The sequence below is a fragment of the Manis javanica genome, chromosome 13, assembly GCF_040802235.1.
Source record: "Manis javanica isolate MJ-LG chromosome 13, MJ_LKY, whole genome shotgun sequence".
NCBI lineage: Eukaryota > Metazoa > Chordata > Mammalia > Pholidota > Manidae > Manis > Manis javanica.
The window spans coordinates 91,578,032-91,601,810 of NC_133168.1; the positions used below are offsets into that span (position 1 = coordinate 91,578,032).

The 23,779-nt window shown below is 46.7% G+C and overlaps 1 protein-coding gene and 1 long non-coding RNA gene across 2 annotated transcripts in view; one reads left to right on the plus strand and one right to left on the minus strand.

The window, feature by feature from the left end:
- The window catches only part of LOC108394713 (calpain-9-like), a 29,239-nt gene extending 18,171 nt beyond the window's left edge, over window positions 1–11,068 (minus strand). The window contains 6 exon segments of the mRNA XM_073220758.1: window positions 503–663; window positions 3,843–3,923; window positions 6,096–6,181; window positions 8,304–8,387; window positions 9,303–9,794; window positions 11,063–11,068. Of these exon segments, the coding sequence (XP_073076859.1) occupies window positions 503–663; window positions 3,843–3,923; window positions 6,096–6,181; window positions 8,304–8,387; window positions 9,303–9,794; window positions 11,063–11,068 (910 nt within the window).
- LOC140845638 (uncharacterized) overlaps window positions 1–23,779 on the plus strand; it is a 79,683-nt gene that overhangs the window by 49,168 nt on the left and 6,736 nt on the right. The gene's annotated exons all lie outside the window — the stretch shown is intronic.

The window sequence follows — 23,779 nt, forward strand, 5'->3', positions numbered from 1 at the left end:
GTGGGAGGGAAGCTGGGACTGCTGTTTGATGGCCCCTGGGAACTCTTGCTGGACATGTGATTGTGGGCTCAGGAAGCCCTGGATGCTGCTGGCAGCCCTCCTACAACTAAAAAGAAACCCAGACTGAGGAAGAAGTCAGCAGAAGTGTGAGGGCAGAACAGAGAGTTAAAAACAAATGGGCTGATAGAACTGTGCCTGAAGCCCACCCTACTTCTCTGAAATTCTCACTTAGTACAATACTACTGCTGGGCCAGTGTTGAGTTGTGTTTTCTATCACTGTTCATGGAAAAGAACGTGAGTGGCAGGACAAGGGAATTTCCCTGAGCACTTCTTAACCAGCTTCCTGCTAAACCTCTGCAGCCCTTTTCCCCAGTCATCCCAGAAATCCTACTTGGACTCCATGACTCCAGCTTTCTCTGGGGTCCTAGCCCTGATCTCATGATGCCCCGGGTTGGACTGGACACTGGGTAACGACAGAGAGAGCGGCAGGCAGACTATGGACCCAGGAAGTTGCGGCAGCCCCCTGCCGTGGAGCCCCGCACCCAGCTTCCTTGGTGGACAGTCACCTCCCGCTTCTGCAGGGTGTCCTCCTCCAGGGCATCAGGAGTGAGGTTGCAGATCTCCACTTTGTCAAAATGGGCTTTGAAGTCCTTAAATGCCATCCTGCAACAAAGTAGAAAGATGCAGCGTGTTGGAGGTGTTGGCAACGATATGCCCTTTCCTTAAGTCAATCATCTACCAACAGTTACCAAGGGCCTGTGCCTGTCCTCAAGGAATGTGGAGACCTCAGGTGTGGAGAGACACCTGTGCACAAGAAAGGTAAAGAAAAGGATAAAAAGCCTTAAGAAGGCAAAAAGAAGGGTGATATATTTTGTATATACATACATCTGTGTAAGTGCTACAGAGAAAACTAAGGTCAACGATGAGTGTGTAACGGGGGGTGCCATGTAAACAGGGAGGCAGCAAAGTGCAGTGATCAGGTGTGGAGACCTGCAGCTGGCGGGCACTCCAGGCAGATGGAGAGCCAGGTCCTGAGGCCGGACAGTGCCTGCTATGCTTGCCAACACCACGAAGGCCAGTGAGGTGGCACGAGGTGTGAGCATGGGTAAGATCCAAGACCCTGGCACACCAGCTTGGTCCTGTAAGGCTGTTGGCTCGGACTCTGAGCAGACAGAGAGATCCCGGGAGGTATTAGGCAGAGGAGGAACACGGCCCACGGCTGCTGTGTTGAGAACAGATTTCAGGGCACAGATGGAAGCAGGGCCACAGTGTGAAGTTTGCACCATCGTCAGGTGAGAGATGAGGGTGTTCAAGTCCAGGCCAGTAGGAGAGGAGGTGGCCCCACTTGCGGCATCTTCTGAAGGTGGATCCTACAGGGCCTGCTGGTAGGCTGGGTGCAGGAAGGGAGGATGGGCGTCGTCAAGGCGCCTGGGCTGAGCACCTGGACGGGTGGGAGTTGGGGAGGTGGTGCCAGAGCGAGTCAGGGAGAGCTTGGCCCTGCGCTTTGAACGTGTTGGTGTGAGATACTGGTAGGATATTCAGAGAGGTGTCCAATAGGCAGACCTGGATATAGATCTGGAATTTGGGGGAGTTGGTTATCGTGTTAAAAATGGTCTTTAACCTCATGGGACAGGATGAGATCCACTACAGAGAGGGAGCAGGTGGTGACGGGGGTCCAGGGACCGAGCCTGGTGGTCAGATTAGCAGGGTGAGGCCGGACCAGGACAGGCCTTTGAGAAGGAGGCCCAGTGGAACCCGGCGTCCAGGCAGCAAGGTGAGAGTCTGTGGCGTCCCTGCCAGGGCCGTCTCAGTGGGCTGGCTGGGCACACCCTGCAGCTGAGCGGGGCCAAGGTGGCACGGTGGGCGGCAGGAGGTGCTGGTGGGCTCGCTCCAGGGCAGAGAGCTGATCAGGTGGCTTGGATGGGTCAGAAGAGGCATTTCCTCCTTTGAGGCAGTGAGGTCATAGCACTGGAATGCTAGTGGAAAGGAGTCAGTAGAAAGGGGGGCCTCCTGAATAAGGACAGAGCCAGGGCCTTGCGTGGGGGCCAGATGGGAGTGGGAAGAGGCGGGGCAGGGCTCCAGGGTCAGGGCTCCTATAGGTGCCCCTGCGGCCTTAGCCCCGGCCCTGCTGGGCAGGTGCAGCCCCAGGACAAGGTGCAGCCCAGCAATGGACCCCCGACCAGGGCTCCCTTCTCTGCAGGGCCTCCACTGTGATGCCCTCCTCTCCTCCCCCCTTTTCTCCTTCCTTCCTGCCACGAGCTTGACAGCAGAGAGCCTCTCAAGTTGTGGTTCTATCTCCTGCTCGTATTTAGCAATCTGGTGAGGGTGAGGGTTGGATATTAACTCCAGAACCCAACTTTCCTCTCAAAGTTTTGCTCTTGTCAGGTAATTCATTAACCCAGAGCCTCTGCACTCAGAATTCAAGTCTCTAATTTCCAATTCAACTGCTTGCAAACACCTCTCAAACACCCTGCACGCTTTCCACACGTTTCTTCCACTTATGACCTCATGGCTCCCAAGGCAGACATGGATATCCGGCCACCCACGTCCGCCCACCAGACCGGGGCCAGGGGCTGCACCCTATCCCCCAGAACCATGGGTCGGGGGTCAGCAGTGATGTGTGTTACTTCTGTCAAGGCCTTCAGCAAGTGGGGATGTCTTCTCTGTCCATTTTTTCCCTGTTCTGCTGGCTTGCTGCAGGTAACCCTGTGGGTCTAGGAGGTGGTGGAGCCACACACTGGAAGGAGCCCTGAATCACCCACTGCACGGAGGGCCCCCTGGGGATGACAGCCCTCCTGCTACACTGTTATGAGTGAGAAAGAAATGTTATTGTATTTGAGTTTATTTGTTGCAGTGGCTGGTGCTGGCCTGTCCCTGGTGTTCCCTACACTTTGAAGGGCAGAGCCGGTGTGACAGTTCTAAAGTGACGTCAGTTCAGCGGCTGGGCAGGAGGTTGCCAAAAAATAGTGGAGCTTGATAATAGATATGCATGTTATGAATGCATATATTGGTTAAACCTGCTGTCTGTAAAAGTATGGAAGACAGCGCATACCCACTGGGGCTGTGCTTTAGGAGAAAAGAGAAAATGCTGGAATATGTATGTGGGCTGGTTTTTGCTTATTGGATTTAGTAAGGTGTTTTAAGAAAGAGATGAGATCAGGCAAGCACTGACTGGTTTGTTCACCAGGTAACAGAGCTAGAAATCAGAAATTTGTGATGGTGTCCAGTTGGAAGGGGCAACTGTTTCTGGACCCCAAGGAAGGAATACGATTTTGAAAAGGCTTCTGGAGATGAAGGCCCAGTTAAATGAAATTTTCAGTTAAATAAAGAGTCAGCCCTGTGGAAAGGCTAGGTTAGGAGTGGTTCCTTTCGACTTACGTCTGTATTTTTAGATGCTCTCACAAGGTAGCTGCCTGTGAGGATCCCTGACATCAAAGGCAGAGAGGGAATAGATCCTGTGAGCAGCAGGTTGCCTGTCTGCAAATTCCCTGTGTGAACCTGGGACACTGCCTATCTCAGAGGGAGGGGCACTGTTGCTGGGGAGCAGAGACTGCCCCACGGTTTCCGGATCACACTGACTCCAGTGAGACTCCTGACACCTGGAGATGGGGTAGGTCCCCAAAACGGGACACATTAAATTCTCTGCCAGCCCGGGTGGATGTAAGGTGTTTGAAACAGATGTGTTTGGTTTACAGAAAAAAAAAAGGAGAGAAAGGCAGTGCTCCTTACACCCAAGGCCTGGGGCACACATTCTTATCTGCCTCCTGGGTTGGTGTCCATGGGAGTGGGCAGTGGGAACAGGGGGATGGACAGGGAAATGGACACAGAGACAAGCACAGTACCAGAATTCCCCATCGTCTTCCAGAGTGGTGTGGCACAGGCGCTTCTGCTCAGCTGGGCCGACCGAACACCACTCGGAAGAACTAGGGGGAGACAAAGTCAGCATTTAGGGAGAGGTGGAGGGTTCTGAGCAGTGACACTCCTGGCCTTGGGAGGTGTGTCCCCGGGGAGCTGGGGCATGCGGTTATGCAGGCAACTGGTCCTGGTCGGGAACTACTCATTGGGCCCAGAAATGGCAGGTGCATCTCCAGGTGCAGCTGGGGGACCCTGGGGGCCGCTGACCCTCCTCCAGAGATGATCACGGAACCAGCACAGAGAGTGGAACACCAACAGGGCCACAGAACAAGCCCAGCTGGAAGCCACGGTGGATTGAGACGTGTTGTCTGGAGCGCTCCTGGCCTCCCCTCTTCATTGATAAGTGATACTGGAGAAGTGGTAATACGTGCATTTGTGCTCAGCATTTAGCATACCAAGTTGCTCTCTTAGGCACCCTTGCTAGGAAGCCAGGTAGGAATCTGAGAGTCAGATGCGCCGTCCTACGGACAAGAGGGCTTGGCAGAGCAGCCGCCCACCATCCCCCAGACTCAGTGGTGCTGCCTTCGAATCCACTGTCTCTGCGACTCTCACAGCCACCTCCAGAGACTTCCAGGTGGGTCTTCACTGCTGCGGGACGATCTCATCTACACCCTTAGAGCGTGACTTGCTTGGCTTTGGGGGCAGGGCTCAGGAGGAGACCCTCTCCAGGTCCCTCGCTCCAGAGTCAGAGGAGCAGAGCTCAGAGCCATTGCCTGTAAGCGTCATGTGTACGGAGAACGTCCTGCTGGCTAAGTGGTGCTTTCCAGATCACACGGACTCCCGTGAGACTCCTGACACCTGGCGATGGGGTGGTGCTTTCAGCCCCCGTGCTGGGGACTGGCAGGACCAGGGGAGGGGGTCAGCACGGCCTGGCCTCTGTCACCCCAGGGCTGAACAGGTGCAGTTGGCTGGCTTGCCTCCAGCCTTGACTTCAGTGACAATGCACTCTCGATTCCACCCCCGACGCACACATTTCCCAGGAGAAAGAGAGTGGCCCCTGTCCTTTAGAGACTGGGTTCCGAGATTGAGGGGCCCTACGAGGCTGCTCACGAGCTGAAGCAGTCTCGTTAACTTGGGTCTCAGCATTCCTGTTCTTTCCATTTCCACCAGGAGGCGTAGGCGCATCCCTTCCCTCCTTCAGTGTTCCAGTCACTCTGCCAGAGCCCCAGGTTTTGAGAGGTGGAAGCCAGGGAGAGGGTGGGGTGCCTGCGGAGGAAGGGACGGGGCGGGAGCAGCAGTGGGGCGCAGGCAGAACCGGGGGCACGCACTGTTGCTCAAATTGTTCCCACTTTGGCCATTTTCAGCTCCTGCAGTCGGCCCCTGTGGCCCTTTGACATAACCCATCTGTGTGTGTGTGTGTGCAAAGCATGGTTGGCTTCGTCTGAGCTGAGGACAAACAGCCTTTCAGTCTGACTCAAGTTCTGGACTCTTTGCAGGGCTCCACAGAGCCCCAGGAGCCAGGAGTGGGCCAGGGCAGGACGGCAGGGGCCAGGGGCAGCGGAGCCCTGGCCGAGGGAGGTGGGATGGGGAGAAACAGCTCTGAGTGGCCCTGCCCACGCGTGCCTAAACGTCCTCTGATGTTCGTCACCTGGGCCACTGCCCAAGGGACAAAGATCGGATACACCCCAAAAGGCAGACCTTTTAACTGGGGGTCTAATAAGTAACCCTGGTTGGCTGCTCTGTACAGGATGAATTCCTAGTCCACCTCCTCTCTCTCTGCTGGGCCACTGGGCCCTGGCAAATGGACAATGACCATCAGAAAGAATCCTCTAGTGGCCTGCTTGGCAATGCTGTAGGGATTCTCGCACTCCAAATACTCATTGGCAACTGCCAATGTGTGTGTGCAGGCGTGCACACACACAAGCACATTGCTTACTGGAGGTCTTCATAACCAGAAACAAAATCCTTTCACAGTATGAGGGGATATGAAAAATCCCCATGGGAAGGGATCCGCTCACTCACATAAATACCATTGTGTGGACATGAAAACATCAATATAAGAATCTTGCTTGAGAATCAAGGTTGACTGCAAGGTGGGCCCAAGGGCTGCTAGGTAAGGCTGCTGGAAGCAGGACAGAGCCCTGCAGCAGAGCCAGGGCACAGCGGCAGCCAGCTACTCCTTCTCTGTCTGGACAGGCCACAGCCCTGCCCCCCGTGACATCGAGGAGGTGGGGACCGACCTGTCGCTCCAGGAGCCGTTCCACTCGCTCTGGCCCCAAGGGTTTCGGACCCTGATGTGCCCCATTTTCTGGCCTCGGAGGTTTACCTTGAAGGGAAAAGCATCAGGGAAATGAAATCATGGCTTTGTCCGTTAGCTCCAAAGCGGCTGGCCTCCATCCAGGGCCACCATTGGCCAAAGCCTCTTAGCACACTAAAAAGACACTTCAAAATTCATGAGCTCTTAGCTAGCCCTTGGAGTTTCCTAATTCTTACTGAGCACAGTGCCTAGCATTACCAGTGATGTCATATTAATCCCCCAGGATGGTTATGCTGCATGTGGGAAATAAAAAATGAACAGGAAATCAGTCCACGTGAGCCTTCAAATGAATGAGTTTTCTCTCTACACTGGAATCTCCCTGAGATTCCTGGGACCAAGTCTTACACATCTGTCCATCCTCAGCAGCTCAGACAGTGAGGGGGTGAAGAGTCACTCTCAGAAGTACTCAAGGCACCTGGACTGAGTTTTCTTCATCCTTAACATTTTACTTACAAAGACAGGAACATAAACATATGCTGGGGATTTAAACAATTAAAAAAAAAACACTTCTAAGTTTTCCAGATCCAGCATTCTCTCCCTCTCACGTGTCAGATGAGGATTTCTGCTGTCTTCATTGAGAACTCTTAAGCCAGTAAAGAAAGATGATGCAGCCATGCCCTTCATGCTCTGCCCTGGAGCACGAAAGAGGACCAGTTGTATTTTAGAAAGTTTTAGAAGAAAGGGAGTGGAAGTAAAAGACTTCTATTCATCAACCAGCTAGAAACTTGTAACTCTCAGAACATTTTATCTCCATGTATTGGGCATAAAATATACAATTATTGTGAGAAAACAATTTGTTATTATAATCTCTCCAGAGTCCAAAATGCAACTTGCAGTTCATCATTTAAGTGGTTCATTAATTGAAATGCACAGGGAAGCTGAATTCCTCATAGGTAGAGAGAGAGCAAAAGCAATTGAACAGACATGATGGAAGGTTTCTGCTGGAATAACACTCGGAAGATCTAACATTAAAAATCACATGCCTCCTCAAGTGAGTGATTAGCAAGGAATATATGGACAGGGAAGGAGGAGGGAAGGAATCAGTGCAAAGAGCAGTAACTCTAAATAATTCACTGACACTTCCCACACCACTCACGGTCCCTGGGGAGGAGGAGGGCCAGGGTCTCCAGAACTCTGCTCCCTCACATTTGTAGTGTGCTACTCAAAACTTGGGCAGCTACCAGAGACGGAGGTTGTGTCCTCTGTAAACCAGGTCTGAGGCTTGTCCAAGAGAGGCATGGAGTGGGCAAAGGCAGGCCTTTGGACTTCACTGACCTTGAACCTAAGAGGGAGCAACCCTTGGCTGCTTCTCTTCCTCTTTCACGTCACTCCTTTCCCTCCCTTTTCTGTGCGTCCCTCAAGGAGCTCTCTCTGAACCAAGCACTCACCAGAGGCCAGAGCGGTGCTGGGTGGGGTCTCGTGGCCCCTGGGAAGTGGTTCCACCCTGCCCTGTAGCTGCGGAGAATAGGACTTGGGATGGTTAACTTTATGTGGCAACTTGACTGGGCCGTGGCACCCAGATACTGGGTTATACATTTTTCTGGATGTGTCTGTGAGGGTGTTACCAGGGGAGATCAGCATTTGAATTGGTAGACCAAGTAAAGCAGATGCCCCCCACCAAAGGGGCGGGCCTCATCTAATCAGCTGAATGTCCAAATAGAAACAAGACAGGAGGGAAGGGGAAGCTCCTGGGCTCTGCCTGACTGCTGAGCTGGAGCTGGTCCTCGTCTGCTCCTGGACTGGGACTCATACCACAGGTTCTGCTTTTCAGGCTCTGGGACTCAGACTGGAACCACACCACCAGCTTTTCTGGGTCTCCGGCTTACCCATGGCAGATGGGAGACTGCTCAGCCTTCCTAATCATGTGAGCCAAGTCCTCCTAACAAATCTTTTTGTATCTATAACTATAGCTATATCTTGTCAGTTATTTTTGTCTGAAGAATCCTGACTATTACAGGGCTGATGTGGAATTAGGGGAGAAAAGAAAAAACAAAGACCACTTTCTCACACCTGCTAAACAAACTTGTTACTGTGGTGGAATTGCACGTTTCTCTCTCTCTTGCTGCACTGTTTGGAATCAGCATTGACAAGTGGACCCTTATCCCCTTTCCCCAGGGATTCATGTCCCTACCTGGTCAGTTCCCGTCACTGTATAGGCATGCCCCTTAATGAGACCAAAAGGTGTCCGGGCTTCAGATTCTGCAGCATTCCTGATCTAAAACATGAAAAGAGCAGAGTGGGACCCATCACGCACCCCAAGCATTCCTTACTTGCCTAGACCCGGATCACTGCCTGGCCTGCCCCCTCTCTTGCTCCCTCTGGTGAGGGCTGTGTGCCTGGAGCATCTAAAATGAGTACACAGAACACCTCTAAGTTGGTCAGCAGCGACCCACAGCAATTCCCAGGGTGAGGGGACTCTCAGTCCCAGCTTGTTCTCCAACAAAATATTCTTCTTTGTTGTCCCCAGACAATACAGCTTGGCCATACCCATGGTGAAGCCAGCACAAGGCCAAAGCACAATTCCATGCCCCAGAGAGGTGATCAGAAGCACACAGCAGTACTACTGAGCCTATGTGCCACAGACTGGAAAATTCAGAGGAAATGGAGAACTTAACAGTGAAGAATAAGCTCTCAAGACTGAGTGAAGAGAAAATGGAAAGTTTGAATTGATTTCAAAAACTAGATGAGGTATATTGTATGAGTTTGTGTGCATAAAGAAATCAGAAGAAGTACAGTTAGAGTTCAGTCTACTGGTGTGATATACTTTCCATAGCATATGAAGTGAAAAAAACATGCTTCAGAAAATTATATAGTAAGATTCCATTTAGTAAAATCAAACGGAAACATCCCTAATTTTGTGTACACATGCGTGTGCCCGTTTGTGTGAGCAAGGAGAGAGACTGAAAGGCATGCACCAGGTGTCACAGAGCAGGGAGACTGGGGAAGGGAGAAATTTGCCTTTAAATACCTCAGGATTGCTTTACCTGATATGGCAAGAATGCCTTACCTTTGTGATTTGAAATATATGAAATAAAAACTACTGTTCTAATTAAAATAAACAAACATGGACACCCTCCTCCCCGTGAAGGTTACATCCCTCCTTGTCTGTGGCCAGGGCACCCAGTCATACCTCTAGTCCTGGAACAGTGCCTGGAGCATGAGCAAGCAAGCGACTTTCATCAATGGAGCAGCCCAACAGAGAGCCCCTCTTCAAGGCGTTCTCTAGGATCTTGTAGAGATTCTGTGGAGCCTCCTTCGTTGTGAAGGTCTCAGCCACACCCCCGGTGAAGTCTTCCATGGCCTCGATGGCACTGCCGCCCTTCAGAGCTTCATAGCCCCCATGCAGCCTGGAGGAGCGGCAAGCAGGGAGCGTGCTGCAGGAAACAAGGCTGACCACCGGGTGGCGCCCGCGGGCACAGGGTCCAATGGCCACGGCAGACCTGCCTGGGGCTTCCCGGCTGGGAGTGTGCGAGGGAATGGGAAGCTGGGATGGGTTTACTCGGAGCTCCGAGGGGACAAGGTGTTCGGAGAGCCCTGTGGGAGAGGCGGTATGGTGTGGTGGCAAAGGGCATGGACCCCAGGCCCTGGCTGGCTGCTGGCTGAGGGCCAGCCCCACCACTAACTAACAAGCTGAGTGGTCTGGGGCCAGCTCACTCTGTTTCCATTTCCTAACTGCAAATGGGAGTGACATAATATATATAATATAAATATATATAAATATATATATATATATAACATGAGATACATATGCACAGTTGTACATATAAATATATATAACATCCATTGTATATATAATATATATATAAAATATGAGTTGTATATATACTGCATATGTGAGTTGAATGTATACTGTGTGAATCTTAAGCTTTTCCACTGAGAACCATTTTCGATTTACAGGAAAATTCTTGGGCGGTACAGAGCTCCCAACCACCCCACCTGGTCTCCCCTGCTATAACATCTGACACTTGTAGGTTGCCTTTGTTACAGTGGTTGGACCAATGCATTTTATTATCGGAGTCCATACTTGCTTCATATTCCCTTGATTTTTACCTAATATGCACATTCTGTTCCATGAGCTCATCCAGAAGACATCATGTCAGTCACCACCATCCTTTGCCCTCTCTGGGCTGTAACTTGCCTCGGCCTTAATGACCTGGACAGTTTGAAGAACGCTGTCAGGCGCTGTGCAGAATGTCCCCTGCTTGGGGTCTGTCTGCTGCTTTCCTCATGATGAGGCTGGGGTGATGGGTTTTGGTGAGGAGACCCTAGAGGCGAGGAGCTGTTCTCATATCACGACTCGCTATCGTTGATACCACTGGATCGCCGGCCACAGTAGTGTCCATCAGGTGTCTCCGTGCAAACTCACTGTCCCTCCCCTCTCCACACTGTCCTCTTTAGAGGGACACTGCTATGTGCAGCCCTCACCTAAGATTATGGGGGCTGAGGGTGGAGAGTCTACTTAAACTACTTGCAATTCTTCTACAGGGAAGACCTCTCTCTTTGGCCCCATGTGTTTATCGAATCATTAACTTGTATCAGTATGAACTCATGGATATTGATTTTATAATCGGTCTATAACCCAATACTGCTTTACTTATTCTGTTGCTCAAATTGTTCCCACTTTGGCCATTTTCAGCTCCTGCAGTCGGCCCCTGTGGCCCTTTGACATAACCCATCTGTGTGAGTGTGTGCAAAGCATGTTCTGTCACTACAAGATGCTCTGGGCTCGTCCTATGCACCTCCTCCCTGGCTTAGAATCAGCCCATCCTCCAAGGAGCCCCGGTTCCTTTATAGAGAATGGCATCAGACTCCAGGGCCTCGAGGTTGGAAGGCCTGCTGCTGCAGGGAGTCTTTGCTTTTAGCCCCTCAGCCAACACAGCAAGGACATACGTGCATGTGCGCCAGCCCACTACAGGTGCATGCATCACAAACATATCTGTATGTAAACACAGACTTAGTTCAACCTGTGTTAAACTGAACATGAATTTGTCCTGACGTCTCCAGCTCTAATTCATTCCCACCTGCTCACCACTCCAGCCCCCTCCGCCTGCTTCTTTGCAACCATTCACTCCAACAGTGAGAAACCTGGCTCTTAACTCCCGCCATCCCACCACTTAACTGTGCAAATCAGTATACTTGCAAGGTATCAGAATTGCCCTGTACCCCTGTGAGAAATGACATTACCAGCTAGAGTGTACTGCTTCCGTACAACTTCTCTTACTTTGAGTCTCATGGGCTCCACTCATTTCCCAAGTTACTTAGGCCACCCTTTCAGTGAGTTTCTTTCATAGATTTATAATAGAGTTAAATTGTTCTGTCATGGTCTGTATTTCACCCTGTCCTCCCTTCTGCCTCTGCTCCAGCCCAGTTTATCATAAACAGCTGTTGTGGTCTGGGCACTGTTAGAGGATATGTTTCCTTGGGCTTCAGATACATGCTTCATTGTGCATCGGCTCAGTGAAATTCCAGAGACTTCTCTCCGAGGGCCATGGATACATACGTCAGGGTTGGCGTGAGCCAGCAGGCATTTCATAGCTGCCACCATGCAGGTCTGCAGCCCTCAGGGGACTCAGAAATAGCCCTGGGTGCCTGGGGAGTACATTTCCCCCCTCAACCCAGATTCAGGTTAGGTATAGATAATGGTAGCTCTGTAGCCATTTGCTTTCAACTATTTTGTATTTATTTTTAAAATTTGTCAATGTATCTGATTTCCATAGCTGTGTCTTCGTGTTAACACACATCTAGAGGAAAACTCAAAATGAAATCAAACATCAGACAGTCTTTTATGTGTGTTTTAGATGCTGCCTGTGAAATAAATATGGGAGCAGATGTTTGGAAGTGTCTGTTTAACTGATAGGACCTCTACATTTTATCGTAGATCCCTCTGTTTGCAGTAGATAACACCACTGTCCTTGGAACTCAAGACCCCACACCCCACTTGCTTGGCTTCCTTGGAGTCCACATTTTTGGAGAGCACGCACCAGTGGACTTGGGACACTGCCACATGACCCTTTTCTGAGCAGCACTTAGGCAGGGAGACCCCCAGAGGGCCTGGCATTGGGAGGGGGACACCCTGGAGTGGCTCTCCTGCTGGCTTTCTCTTTGCTGTCATATGCCACTGGGTTTAATGCATCAGTTGGTCCCTGGGGCCTGGCTTTGGGGAGATGTGGAGGAGAAAGGACACAGGCTTGCAGGACCATGTGTCCAGCAGACCTATCATAGCACCTCCTCTGGGCCAGAGCCTGATGGGGTGGCCCCTATTCTGCGCAGACCTCTCCTGCCCTCTTCCTCGAGTCACAGCTTTACCCGAAGAAAGAAACTGGGTTCTTTTCCTGGCCTTACACAGCAACATCTCATATCTGTTTCCAAAAACGCTCTGAGCTATTTTTTTTTTAATTTTTAAAATTTTGGTATCATTAATCTACAATCACATGAGCAACACTGTGGTTATTAGATTCCCCCCATTATCAAGTCCCCCCCACACACCCCATTACAGTCACTGACAATCCGCGTAGTGAGACGCTGTAGAGTCACTACTTGTCGTCTCCGTGTTGTACCACCCTCCCTGCACCCCCCCTGCCTTATGTGTACTGATCCTGATGCCCCTCATTCCCCTTGTCCCTCCCTCCCTCCCTCCCCACCCACACTCCCGAGTCCCTTTCCCTTTGGTAACTGTCAGTCCATTCTTGGGTTGTGAGTCTGCTGCTGTTTTGTTCCTTCAGTTTTTGCTTTGTTCTTATGCTCCACAGATGAGTGAAATCATTTGGTGCTTGTCTTTCTCCACCTCCGCCTGGCTTATTTCACTGAGCATAATACCCTCTAGCTCCGTCCATGTTGTTGCAAATGGGAGGATTCATTTTCTTCTTATGGCTGAATAATATTCCATTGTGTATATGCACCACCTCTTCTTTATCCATTCATCTACAGATGGACACTTAGGTTGCTTCCATTTCTTGGCTATTGTAAATAGTGCTGTGATAAACATACAGGTGCATATGTCTTTTCAAACTGGGCTGCTGCATTCTTAGGGTAAATTCCTAGGAGTGGAATTCCTGGGTCAAATGGTATTTCTATTTTTAGTTTTTTGTTTTTTTTTTTTTTTGAGAGGGCATCTCTCATATTTATTGATCAAATGGTTGTTAACAACAATAAAATTCAGTATAGGGGGGTCAATGCTCAATGTACAATCATTAATCCATCTCAAGCCTAATTCTCGTCAGTCTCCAATCTTCTGAAGCATAACGAACAAGTTCTTACATGGTGAACGAATTCTTACAGAGTGAATAAATTCTTACATGGTGAACAGTACAAGGGCATTCATCACAGAAACTTTCAGTTTTGATCATGCAATATGACCTATAAACCATCAGGTCAAATATGAATATTCATTTGATTTTTGTACTTGATTTATATGTTGATCCCACATTTCTCCTATTATTATTATTATTTTTATTTTTAATAAAATGCTGAAGTGGTAGGTAGATGCAAGATAAAGGTAGAAAACATAGTTTAGTGCTGTAAGAAGGCAAATATAGATGATCAGATGATCAGGTGTGTGCCTATGGACTAAGTATTAATCCAGGCTAGACAAGGGCAGCAAGACATCCACGGATGCAGAAGATTTCTCTCAAAGCAGGGGGGGTGAGGTTCTGAGCCTCACCTCTGTTGATCCCCAAATTCTCACCTGATGGCCCCCCTGCGACTGTGCCTGTCTTAGGTTGTTCCTCCCTTGAGGAATCTTACCCGTCTCTGGCTAACCAGTCATCTTCCGGGGCCATACAGGGAAATGTAAAGTTGGTAAGTGAGAGAGAAGCCATATTGTTTGCAAAGGTTAGCTTTTTACTTCTTTGCAGATTTATGCCCTGTGGCTTCTATGCCCAGCACTTGTCTCGAGGTATCTTTACCACCTGGAGGAATTATGATACTCGGTAAATTCGATATGAGGCACGAATTCTATTTAAGGTTTGTAATTAGGAAGGAAGAAGAAAAGCTATAGATGTAGCATATGAAGGAAACTTGGGAGGATTGATTATTTCTTTGACATATCTTCTTGCATAGTACCTTAATTATGTATAGGTTTTAAACTACTAACTAATTTGCACACACATATTAACATAGTAGGAATACGGTGACATAAACAAAGCAAATCTATAATTACCAGCCATCTCCAGTGAAGCCAAGAAAACCATTTAGGCACCCTAGGCATTTGTGAAAATTTATCTATGATATGATGGATATTGTCCAACTGTACTTGAACCATCAGACAAATTAAAGCAGCCCATTTCTGGGATCTGTTCACATCCCATATGTTCTTTTAACCATAGATAGTCTATAGTCATGAGATTTTGGGGTGCTACAACTTGCACCCCTCCCAACTCCTGGTTGAGTTCCAACAGTACAGATCCAGTCAAATTCGTTGTCTCACTGTATGCACATGCCAGCCTAGACATCTCCCTCCTCCTTCTTATGGCAAGTCCAGGAGACGGTGGGCTGGATGCAGCCACAACCGCAGCATCGTCCGGATCCCTGTGGAGGCTTTTTGATGATCATCCCCCGGCACGAGTCCTCCAGAGAGTGCTGATGCCGGAAGCTCCTCCTCATATCGTATCTTAGTTCATTTTCTGGGTATCCAAGCTAGGCCTTGATCTTCTGCATAGAAACAAACAGACCCTTTGCCCACACTTTGACATGCCCTCTATACCACTGTGCAGAACTCATTGGAGGTCAGCACACAGTAACTGCTTTTTTTTTTTTTTTTTTTAATTAAGAGAAAGGAATATTATCAGAAAAGAGTACCTCCATAGCTGATCAACTGACACCCTTTAAGTGATCAACATTAAGGATATTTAAAGCATGCGTTGATCTTTGATTTACCAATAGTTTTATCCTGTTAAGGAGTAATCCCCCTTTTCTTTCTTTCTTTCTTTTTTTTTAAAATTTTTAATCTACACTTACCTGAAGAATACTATGTTTACTATGCTCTCCCCTATATCAGGTCCCCCCTAACAACCACATTACGGTTACTGTCCATCAGCTTAGCAAAATGTGGTAGAGTCACTACTTGTCCTCTCTGTGTTGTGCAGCCCACCCTCCCCTTTCTCCCTCCCCCCCATGCATGCTAATCTTAATACCCCCCTTCTTATTCCCCCCCCTTATCCCTCCCTGCCCACCCATCCTCCCCAGTTCCTTTCCCTTTGGTACCTGTTAGTCCATTTTTGGGTTCTGTAATTCTGCTGCTGTTTTGTTCCTTCAGTTTTTCCTTTGTTCCTATACTCCTCAGATGAGTGAAATCATTTGGTATTTCTCTTTCTCCGCTTGGCTTATTTCACTGAGCATAATACTCTCCAGCTCCATCCATGTTGCTGCAAATGGTTGGATTTTTCCACTTCTTATGGCTGAGTAGTATTCCATTGTGTATATGTACCACATCTTCTTTATCCATTCATCTACAGATGGACATTTAGGTTGCTTCCAATTCTTGGCTATTGTAAATAGTGCTGCGATAAACATAGGAGTGCATCTGTCTTTCTCAAACTTGATTGCTGCGTTCTTAGGGTAAATTCCTAGGAGTGGAATTCCTGGGTCAAATGGTAGGTCTGTTTTGAGCATTTTGATGCACCTCCATACTGCTTTCCACAATGGTTGAACTAATTTACATTCCCACCAGCAGTGTAGGAGGGTTCCCCTTTCTCCACAGCCTCGCCAACATTTGTTGTTGTTTGTCTTTTGGATGGCAGCTATCCTTACTGGTGTGAGGTGATACCTCATTGTAGTTTTAATTTGCATTTCTCTGATAATTAGCGATGTGGAGCATCTTTTCATGTGTCCCTTGGCCATCTGTATTTCTTTTTTGGAGAACTGTCTGTTCAGTTCCTCTGCCCATTTTTTAATTGGGTTATTTGTTTTTTGTTTGTTGAGGCGTGTGAGCTCTTTATATATTCTGGACGTCAAGCCTTTATCAGATCTGTCATTTTCAAATATATTCTCCCATACTGTAGGGTTCCTTTTTGTTCTATTGATGGTGTCTTTCGCTGTACAGAAGCTTTTCAGCTTAATGTAGTCCCACTTGCTCATTTTTGCTGTTGTTTTCCTTGCCCGGGGAGATATGTTCAAGAAGAGATCACTCATGTTTATATCTAAGAGGTTTTTGCCTATGTTTTTTTCCAAGAGTTTAATGGTTTCTTGACTTACATTCAGGTCTTTGATCCATTTTGAGTTTACCTTTGTATATGGGGTTAGACAATGGTCCAGTTTCATTCTCCTACATGTAGCTGTCCAGTTTTGCCAGCACCATCTGTTGAAGAGACTGTCATTTTGCCATTGTATGTCCATGGCTCCTTTATCAAATATTAATTGACCATATATGTTTGGGTTAATTTCTGGGGTCTCTAATCTGTTCCACTGGTCTGTGGCTCTGTTCTTGTGCCAGTACCAAATTGTCTTGATTACTATGGCTTTGTAGTAGAGCTTGAAGTTGGGGAGTGAGATCCCCCCTACTTTATTCTTCTTTTTCAGGATTGCTTTGGCTATTCGGGGTCTTTGGTGTTTCCATATGAATTTTTGAATTATTTGTTCCAATTCATTGAAGAATGTTGCTGGTAATTTGAGAGGGATTGCATCAAATTTGTATATTGCTTTCGGCAGGATGGCCATTTTGACGATATTAATTCTTCCTAGCCATGAGCATGGGATGAGTTTCCATTTATTAGTGTCCCCTTTAATTTCTCTTAAGAGTGACTTGTAGTTTTCAGAGTATAAGTCTTTCACTTCCTTGGTTAGGTTTATTCCTAGGTATTTTATTCTTTTTGATGCAATGGTGAATGGAATTGTTTTCCTGATTTCTCTTTCTATTGATTCGTTGTTAGTGTATAGGAAAGCTACATATTTCTGTGTGTTGATTTTGTATCCTGCAACTTTGCTGTATTCCGATATCAGTTCTAGTAGTTTTGGAGTGGAGTCTTTAGGGTTTTTTATGTACAGTATCATATCATCTGCAAATAGTGACAGTTTAACTTCTTCTTTACCAATCTGGATTCCTTGTATTTCTTTGTTTTGTCTGATTGCCGTGGCTAGGACCTCCAGTACTATGTTAAATAACAGTGGGGAGAGTGGGCATCCCTGTCTGGTTCCCGATCTCAGTGGAAATGCTTTCAGCTTCTCGCTGTTCAGTATAATGCTGGCTGTGGGTTTATCATATATGGCCTTTATTATGTTGAGGTACTTGCCCTCTATTCCCATTTTGCTGAGAGTTTTTATCATGAATGGATGTTGAATTTTGTCAAATGCTTTTTCAGCATCTATGGAGATGATCATGTGGTTTTTGTCTTTCTTTTTGTTGATGTGGTGGATGATGTTGATGGATTTTCGAATGTTGTACCATCCTTGCATCCCTGGGATGAACCCCACTTGGTCATGGTGTATGATCCTTTTGATACACTGTTGAATTCTGTTTGCTAATATTTTATTGAGTATTTTTGCATCTACATTCATCAGGGATATTGGTCTGTAATTTTCTTTTTTGGTGGGGTCTTTTCCTGGTTTTGGTATTAGGGTGATGTTGGCTTCATAGAATGAGTTTGGGAGTATTCTCTCTTCTTCTATTTTGTGGAACACTTTAAGGAGAATGGGTATTATGTCTTCTCTGTGTGTCTGATAAAATTCCGAGGTAAATCCGTCCGGCCCCGGGGTTTTGTTCTTGGGTAGTTTTTTGATTACTGTTTCAATTTCTTTGCTTGTAATTGGTTTGTTTAACTTTTGTGTTTCTTCCTTGGTCAGTCTTGGGAGGTTGTATTTTTCTAGGAAGTTGTCCATTTCTTCTAGGTTTTCCAGCTTGTTGGCATATAGGTTTTCATAGTAGTCTTTAATAATTCTTTGTATTTCTGTGGAGTCTGTCGTGATTTTTCCATTCTCATTTCTGATTATGTTGATTTGTGTTGACTCTCTTTTTCTCTTAATAAGTTGGGCTAGAGGCTTATCTATTTTGTTTATTTTCTCAAAGAACCAGCTCTTGGTTTCGCTGATTTTTGCTATTGTTTTATTCTTCTCAATTTTGTTTATTTCTTCTCTGATCTTTATTATGTCCCTCCTTCTGCTGACTTTAGGCCTCATTTGTTCTTCTTTTTCCAGTTTTAATAATTGTGATGTTAGACTATTCATTTGGGATTGTTCTTCCTTCTTCAAGTGTGCCTGGATTGCTATATACTTTCCTCTTAAGACTGCTTTCGCTGCATCCCACAGAAGTTGGGGCTTAGTGTTGTTGTTGTCATTTGTTTCTATATATTCCTTGATCTCTATTTTGATTTGTTCATTGATCCATTGATTATTTAGTAGCATGTTGTTAAGCCTCCATGTGTTTGTGAGCCTTTTTGTTTTCTTTGTAGAATTTATTTCTACTTTCATACCTTTGTGGTCTGAAAAATTGGTTGGTAGAATTTCAATATTGTGGAATTTACTGAGGCTCTTTTTGTGAGCTAGTATGTGGTCTATTCTGGAGAATGTTCCATGTGCACTTGAGAAGAATGTATATCCTGTTGCTTTTGGATGTAAAGTTCTATAGATGTCTATTAGGTCCATCTGTTCTAGTGTGTTGTTCAGTGCCTGTGTGTCTTTACTTATTTTCTTCCCGGTGGATCTATCCTTTGGGGTGAGTGGTGTGTTGAAGTCTCCTACAATGAATGCATTGCAGTCTATTTCCCTCTTTAGTTCTGTTAGTATTTGCTTCACATATGCTGGTGCTCCTGTATTGGGTGCATATATATTTAGAATGGTTATATCCTCTTGTTGGACTAAGCCCTTTATCATTATGTAGTGGCCTTCTTTATCTCTTGTTACTTTCTTTGTTTTGAAGTCTATTTTGTCTGATATTAGTACTGCAACCCCTGCTTTCTTCTCACTGTTGTTTGCCTGAAATATGTTTTTCCATCCCTTGACTTTTAGTCTATGCTTATCTTTGGGTTTAAGGTGAGTTTCTTGTAAGCAGCATATAGATGGGTCTTGCTTTTTTATCCATTCTATTACTCTATGTCTTTTGATTGGTGCATTAAGTCCATTTACATTTAGGGTGACTATTGAAAGATATGTACTTATTGCCATTGCAGGCTTTAGATTCGTGGTTACCAAAGGTTCAAGGTCAGCTTCTTTAGTATCTTACTGCCTAACTTAGCTCGCTTATTGAGCTGTTATATACACTGTCTGGAGAGTCTTTTCTTCTCTCCCTTCTTATTCCTCCTCCTCCATTCTTCATATGTTGTGTGTTTTGTTCTGTGCTCTTTTTAGGGGTGCTCCCATCTAGAGCAGTCCCTGTAGGATGCCCTGTAGAGGTGGTTTGTGGGAAGCAAATTCCCTCAGCTTTTGCTTGTCTGGGAATTGTTTGATCCCACCATCATATTTAAATGATAGTCGTGCTGGATACAGTATCCTTGTTTCAAGGCCCTTCTGTTTCATTGCATTAAGTATATCATGCCATTCTCTTCTGGCCTGTAGGGTTTCTGTTGAGAAGTCTGATGTTAGCCTGATTGGTTTTCCTTTATAGGTGACCTTTTTCTCTCTAGCTGCCTTTAAAACTCTTTCCTTGTCCTTGATCCTTGCCATTTTAATTATTATGTGTCTTGGTGTTGTCCTCCTTGGATCCTTTCTGTTGGGGGTTCTGTATAATTCCATGGTCTGTTCGATTATTTCCTCCCCCAGTTTGGGGAAGTTTTCAGCAATTATTTCTTCAAAGACACTTTCTATCCCTTTTCCTCTTTCTTCCTCTTCTGGTATCCCTATAATACGAATGTTTTTCCTTTTGTATTGGTCACATATTTCTCTTAGTGTTGTTTCATTCCTGGAGATCCTTTTATCTCTCTCTATGTCAGCTTCTATACGTTCCTGTTCTCTGGCTTCTATTCCTTCAATGGCCTCTTGCATTTTATCCATTCTGCTTATAAATCCTTCCAGGGATTGTTTCACTTCTGTGATCTCTTTCCTGACATCTGTGATCTCCTTCCGGACTTCATCCCACTGCTCTTGCATTTTTCTCTGCATCTCATCCCATTGCTCTTGCATTTTTTTCTGCATCTCTGTCAGCATGTTCATGATTTTTATTTTGAATTCTTTTTCAGGAAGACTAGTTAGGTCTGTCTCCTTCTCAGGTGTTGTCTCTGTGATCTTTGTCTGCCTGTAGTTTTGCCTTTTCATGGTGATAGAGATAGTTTGCAGAGCTGGTACAAGTGACCGCTGGAAGAGCTTCCCTTCTTGTTGGTTTGTAGCCTTTTCCTGGGAGAATAGCGACCTCTAGTGGCTTGTGCTGGGCAGCTGTGCGCAGACAGGGCTTCTGCTTCCTGCCCAGTTGCTTTGGGGTTTATCTCCGCTGTTGCTGTGGGCTTGACCTGGCTGGGGCTGTTCCTCCAAAATGGTGGAGCCCCGTTGGAGGGGGAGCAGCCAGGAGACTATTTATCTCCGTAAGGGGCCTCTGTGCTCCCTGCTGCCCAGGGGGTTAGAGTGCCCAGAGATCCCCAGATTCCCTGCTTCTGGTCTAAGTGACCTGTCCTGCCCCTTTAAGATTTCCAAAAAGCACTCTCCAAACCAAAACAACAGCAGCAACAATGAGAGAGGGAACAGAAACAAAGAGAAAAAAAAAAGGAAAAAAAAGGAAAAAACAAGCGATTTTTTTTTTTTTTTTTTTGTCCTCAGGTGCCGGTCCCAGGCACCCGCTCACTGGTCCTGCTGCCCTGTCTCCCTAGCACCAGGGTCCCTGTCCTTTCAAGGCTTCCAAAAAGCACCCACCCACCGGTCCCGCAGGGAAGGAACGCTCAATATTCTTTGTCCTCAGGCACTGGTCCCAGGCACCCGCTCACCAGTCCCGCCGCCCTGCCTCCCTAGCACCGGGGTCCCTGTCCCTTCAAGGCTTCCAAAAAGCACTCGGCAAAAAGAGAGAAAAAAAAAGGGGAAAAACGCGCGATTTCTTCCGTCCTCAGGTGCTGGTCTCAGGCACCCACCCACCGGTCCCACAGGGAAAAATGCAGGATATTCTTTGTCCTCAGGTGCCGGTCCCAGGCACCCGCTCACCAGTCCCGCCGCCCTGCCTCCCTAGCACCGGGGTCCCTGTCCCTTTTAGGCTTCCAAAAAGCACTCGCAGAAAAGAGAAAAAAAAAGGGGGAAAAACGCGCGATTTCCTCTGTCCTCAAGTGCCGGTCTCAGGCACCCGCCCACCGGTCCCGCAGGGAAAAACGGGGGATATTCTTTGTCCTCAGGCGCCGGTCCCAGCCACCCGCTCACCAGTCCCGCCACCGTGCCTCCCTAGCACTGGGGTCCCCGTCCCTTCAAGGCTTCCAAAAAGCGCTCGCCAAAAAGAGAAAAAAAAGGGGGAAAAACGCGCGACCTCCTCCGTCCTCAGGCACCGGTCTCAGGCACCCGCCCCCAGGTCTCGCAGGGAGAAACGCGGGATATTCTTTGTCCTCCGGCGCCGTTCCCAGGCACCTCCTCACCGGTCCTGCCACCCTGCCTCCCCAGCAACGGGGGCCCGTCCCTCTAAGGCTTCCAAAAAGCGCTCGCCAAAAAAAAAAAAAAAAAAAAAAACCGCTCCGGTTTCTCTCCACCCGCCGGGAGCCGGGGGGAGGGGCGCTCGGGTCCCGCCGGGCTGGGGCTTGTATCTTACCCCCTTCGCAAGGCGCTGGTTCCTTGCAGGTGTGGATGTGGTCTGGATGTTGTCCTGTGTCCTGTGGTCTCTATTTTAGGAAGATTTTTCTTTGTTATATTTTCATAGCTCTATGTGTTTTTGGGAGGAGATTTCCACTGCTCTACTCACGCCGCCATCTTGGCTCCGCCCTCTATTTTTAGTTTTTTGAGGAACCTCCATACTGCTTTCCATAATAGTTGAACTAGTTTACATTCCCACCAGCAGTGTAGGAGGGTTCCCCTTTCTCCACATCCTCGCCAACATTTGTTGTTGTTTGTCTTTTGCATGGTGGCCATCCTTACTGGTGTGAGGTGATATCTCATTGTGGTTTTAATTTGCATTTCTCTGATGATTAGCGATGTGGAGCATCTTTTCATGTGCCTTTTGGCCATCTGAATTTCTTCTTTGGAGAAGTGTCTGTTCAGATCCTCAGACCATTTTTTAATTGGATTATTTGCTTTTTGTCAGTTGAGGTGTGTGACCTCTTTACATATTTTGCATGTCAACCCTTTATTGGATCTGTCGTTTATGAATATCTTCTCCCATACTGTAGGATGCCTTTTTGTTCTACTGATGGTGTCCTTCGCTGCACAGAAGTTTTTCAGTGTGATATAGTTCCACGTGTTCATCTTTGCTTTTGATTCCCTTACCTGGGGAGATATGTTCATGAAAAAGTTGCTCATGTTTATGTCCAAGAGATTTTTTTTTTGAGAGGGTATCTCTCATATTTATTGATCAAATGGTCGTTAACAACAATAAAATTCTATATAGGGGGGTCAGTGCTCAATGCACAATCATTAATCCATCTCAAGCCTAATTCTCATCAGTCTCCAATCTTCTGAAGCATAACGAACAAGTTCTTACATGGTGAACAGTGCAAGGGCAGTCATCACAGAAACTTTCGGTTTTGATCACGCATTATGAACTATAAACAATCAGGTCAAATATGAATATTCATTTGATTTTTATACTTGATTTATATGTGGATCCCACATTTCTCCCTTTATTATTATTATTTTTTTTATTTTTAAAATGCTGAAGTGGTAGGTAGATGCAAGATAAAGGTAGAAAACATAGTTTAGTGTTGAAAGAGAGCAATTGTAGATGATCATGTGTGTGCCTGTAGACTATGTGCTAATCCGAGCTAGACAATGTCCAAGAGAATTTTACCTATACTTTTTTCTAAGAGTTTTATGGTTTCATGACTTACACTCAGGTCTTTGATCCATTTCAAATTTACTTCTGTGTATGGGGTTAGACAACGATCCAGTTTCATTCTCTTACATGTAGCTGTCCAGTTATGCCAACACCAGCTGTTGAAGAGGCTGTCATTTCCCCCATTGTATGTCCATGGCTCCTTATTGTATATTAATTGACCATATATGTTTGGGTTAATATCTGTACCCTCTATTCTGTTCCACTGGTCTGTCGGTCTGTTCTTGTGCCAGTACCAAATTGTCTTGATTACTGCAGCTTTGTAGTAGAGCTTAAAGTTGGGAAGCAGGATCCCTCCTGCTTTATTCTTCCTTCTCAGGATTGCTTTTGCTATTTGGGGTCTTTTGTGGTTCCATATGAATTTTAGAACTATTTGTTCCAGTTTGTTGAAGAATGCTGTTGGTATTTTGATAGGGATTGCATTGAATCTGTAGATTGCTTCAGGCAGCATTGCCATTTTGACAATATTAATTCTTCCTAGGCAAGAGCATGGGATGAGTTTTCATTTGTTAATGTCCCCTTTAATTTTTCCGAAGAGTATCTTGTAGTTTTCAGGGTTTAGGTCTTTCACTTCCTTGGTTAGGCTTATTCCTAGGTATTTTATTCTTTTTGATGCAATTGTGAATGGGATTGTTTTCTTGATTTCTCTTTCTGCTAGCTCATCAGTAGTGAATAGGTAAGCAACAGATTTCTGTGTGTTCATTTTGTATCCTGCAACTTTGCTGAATTCAGAT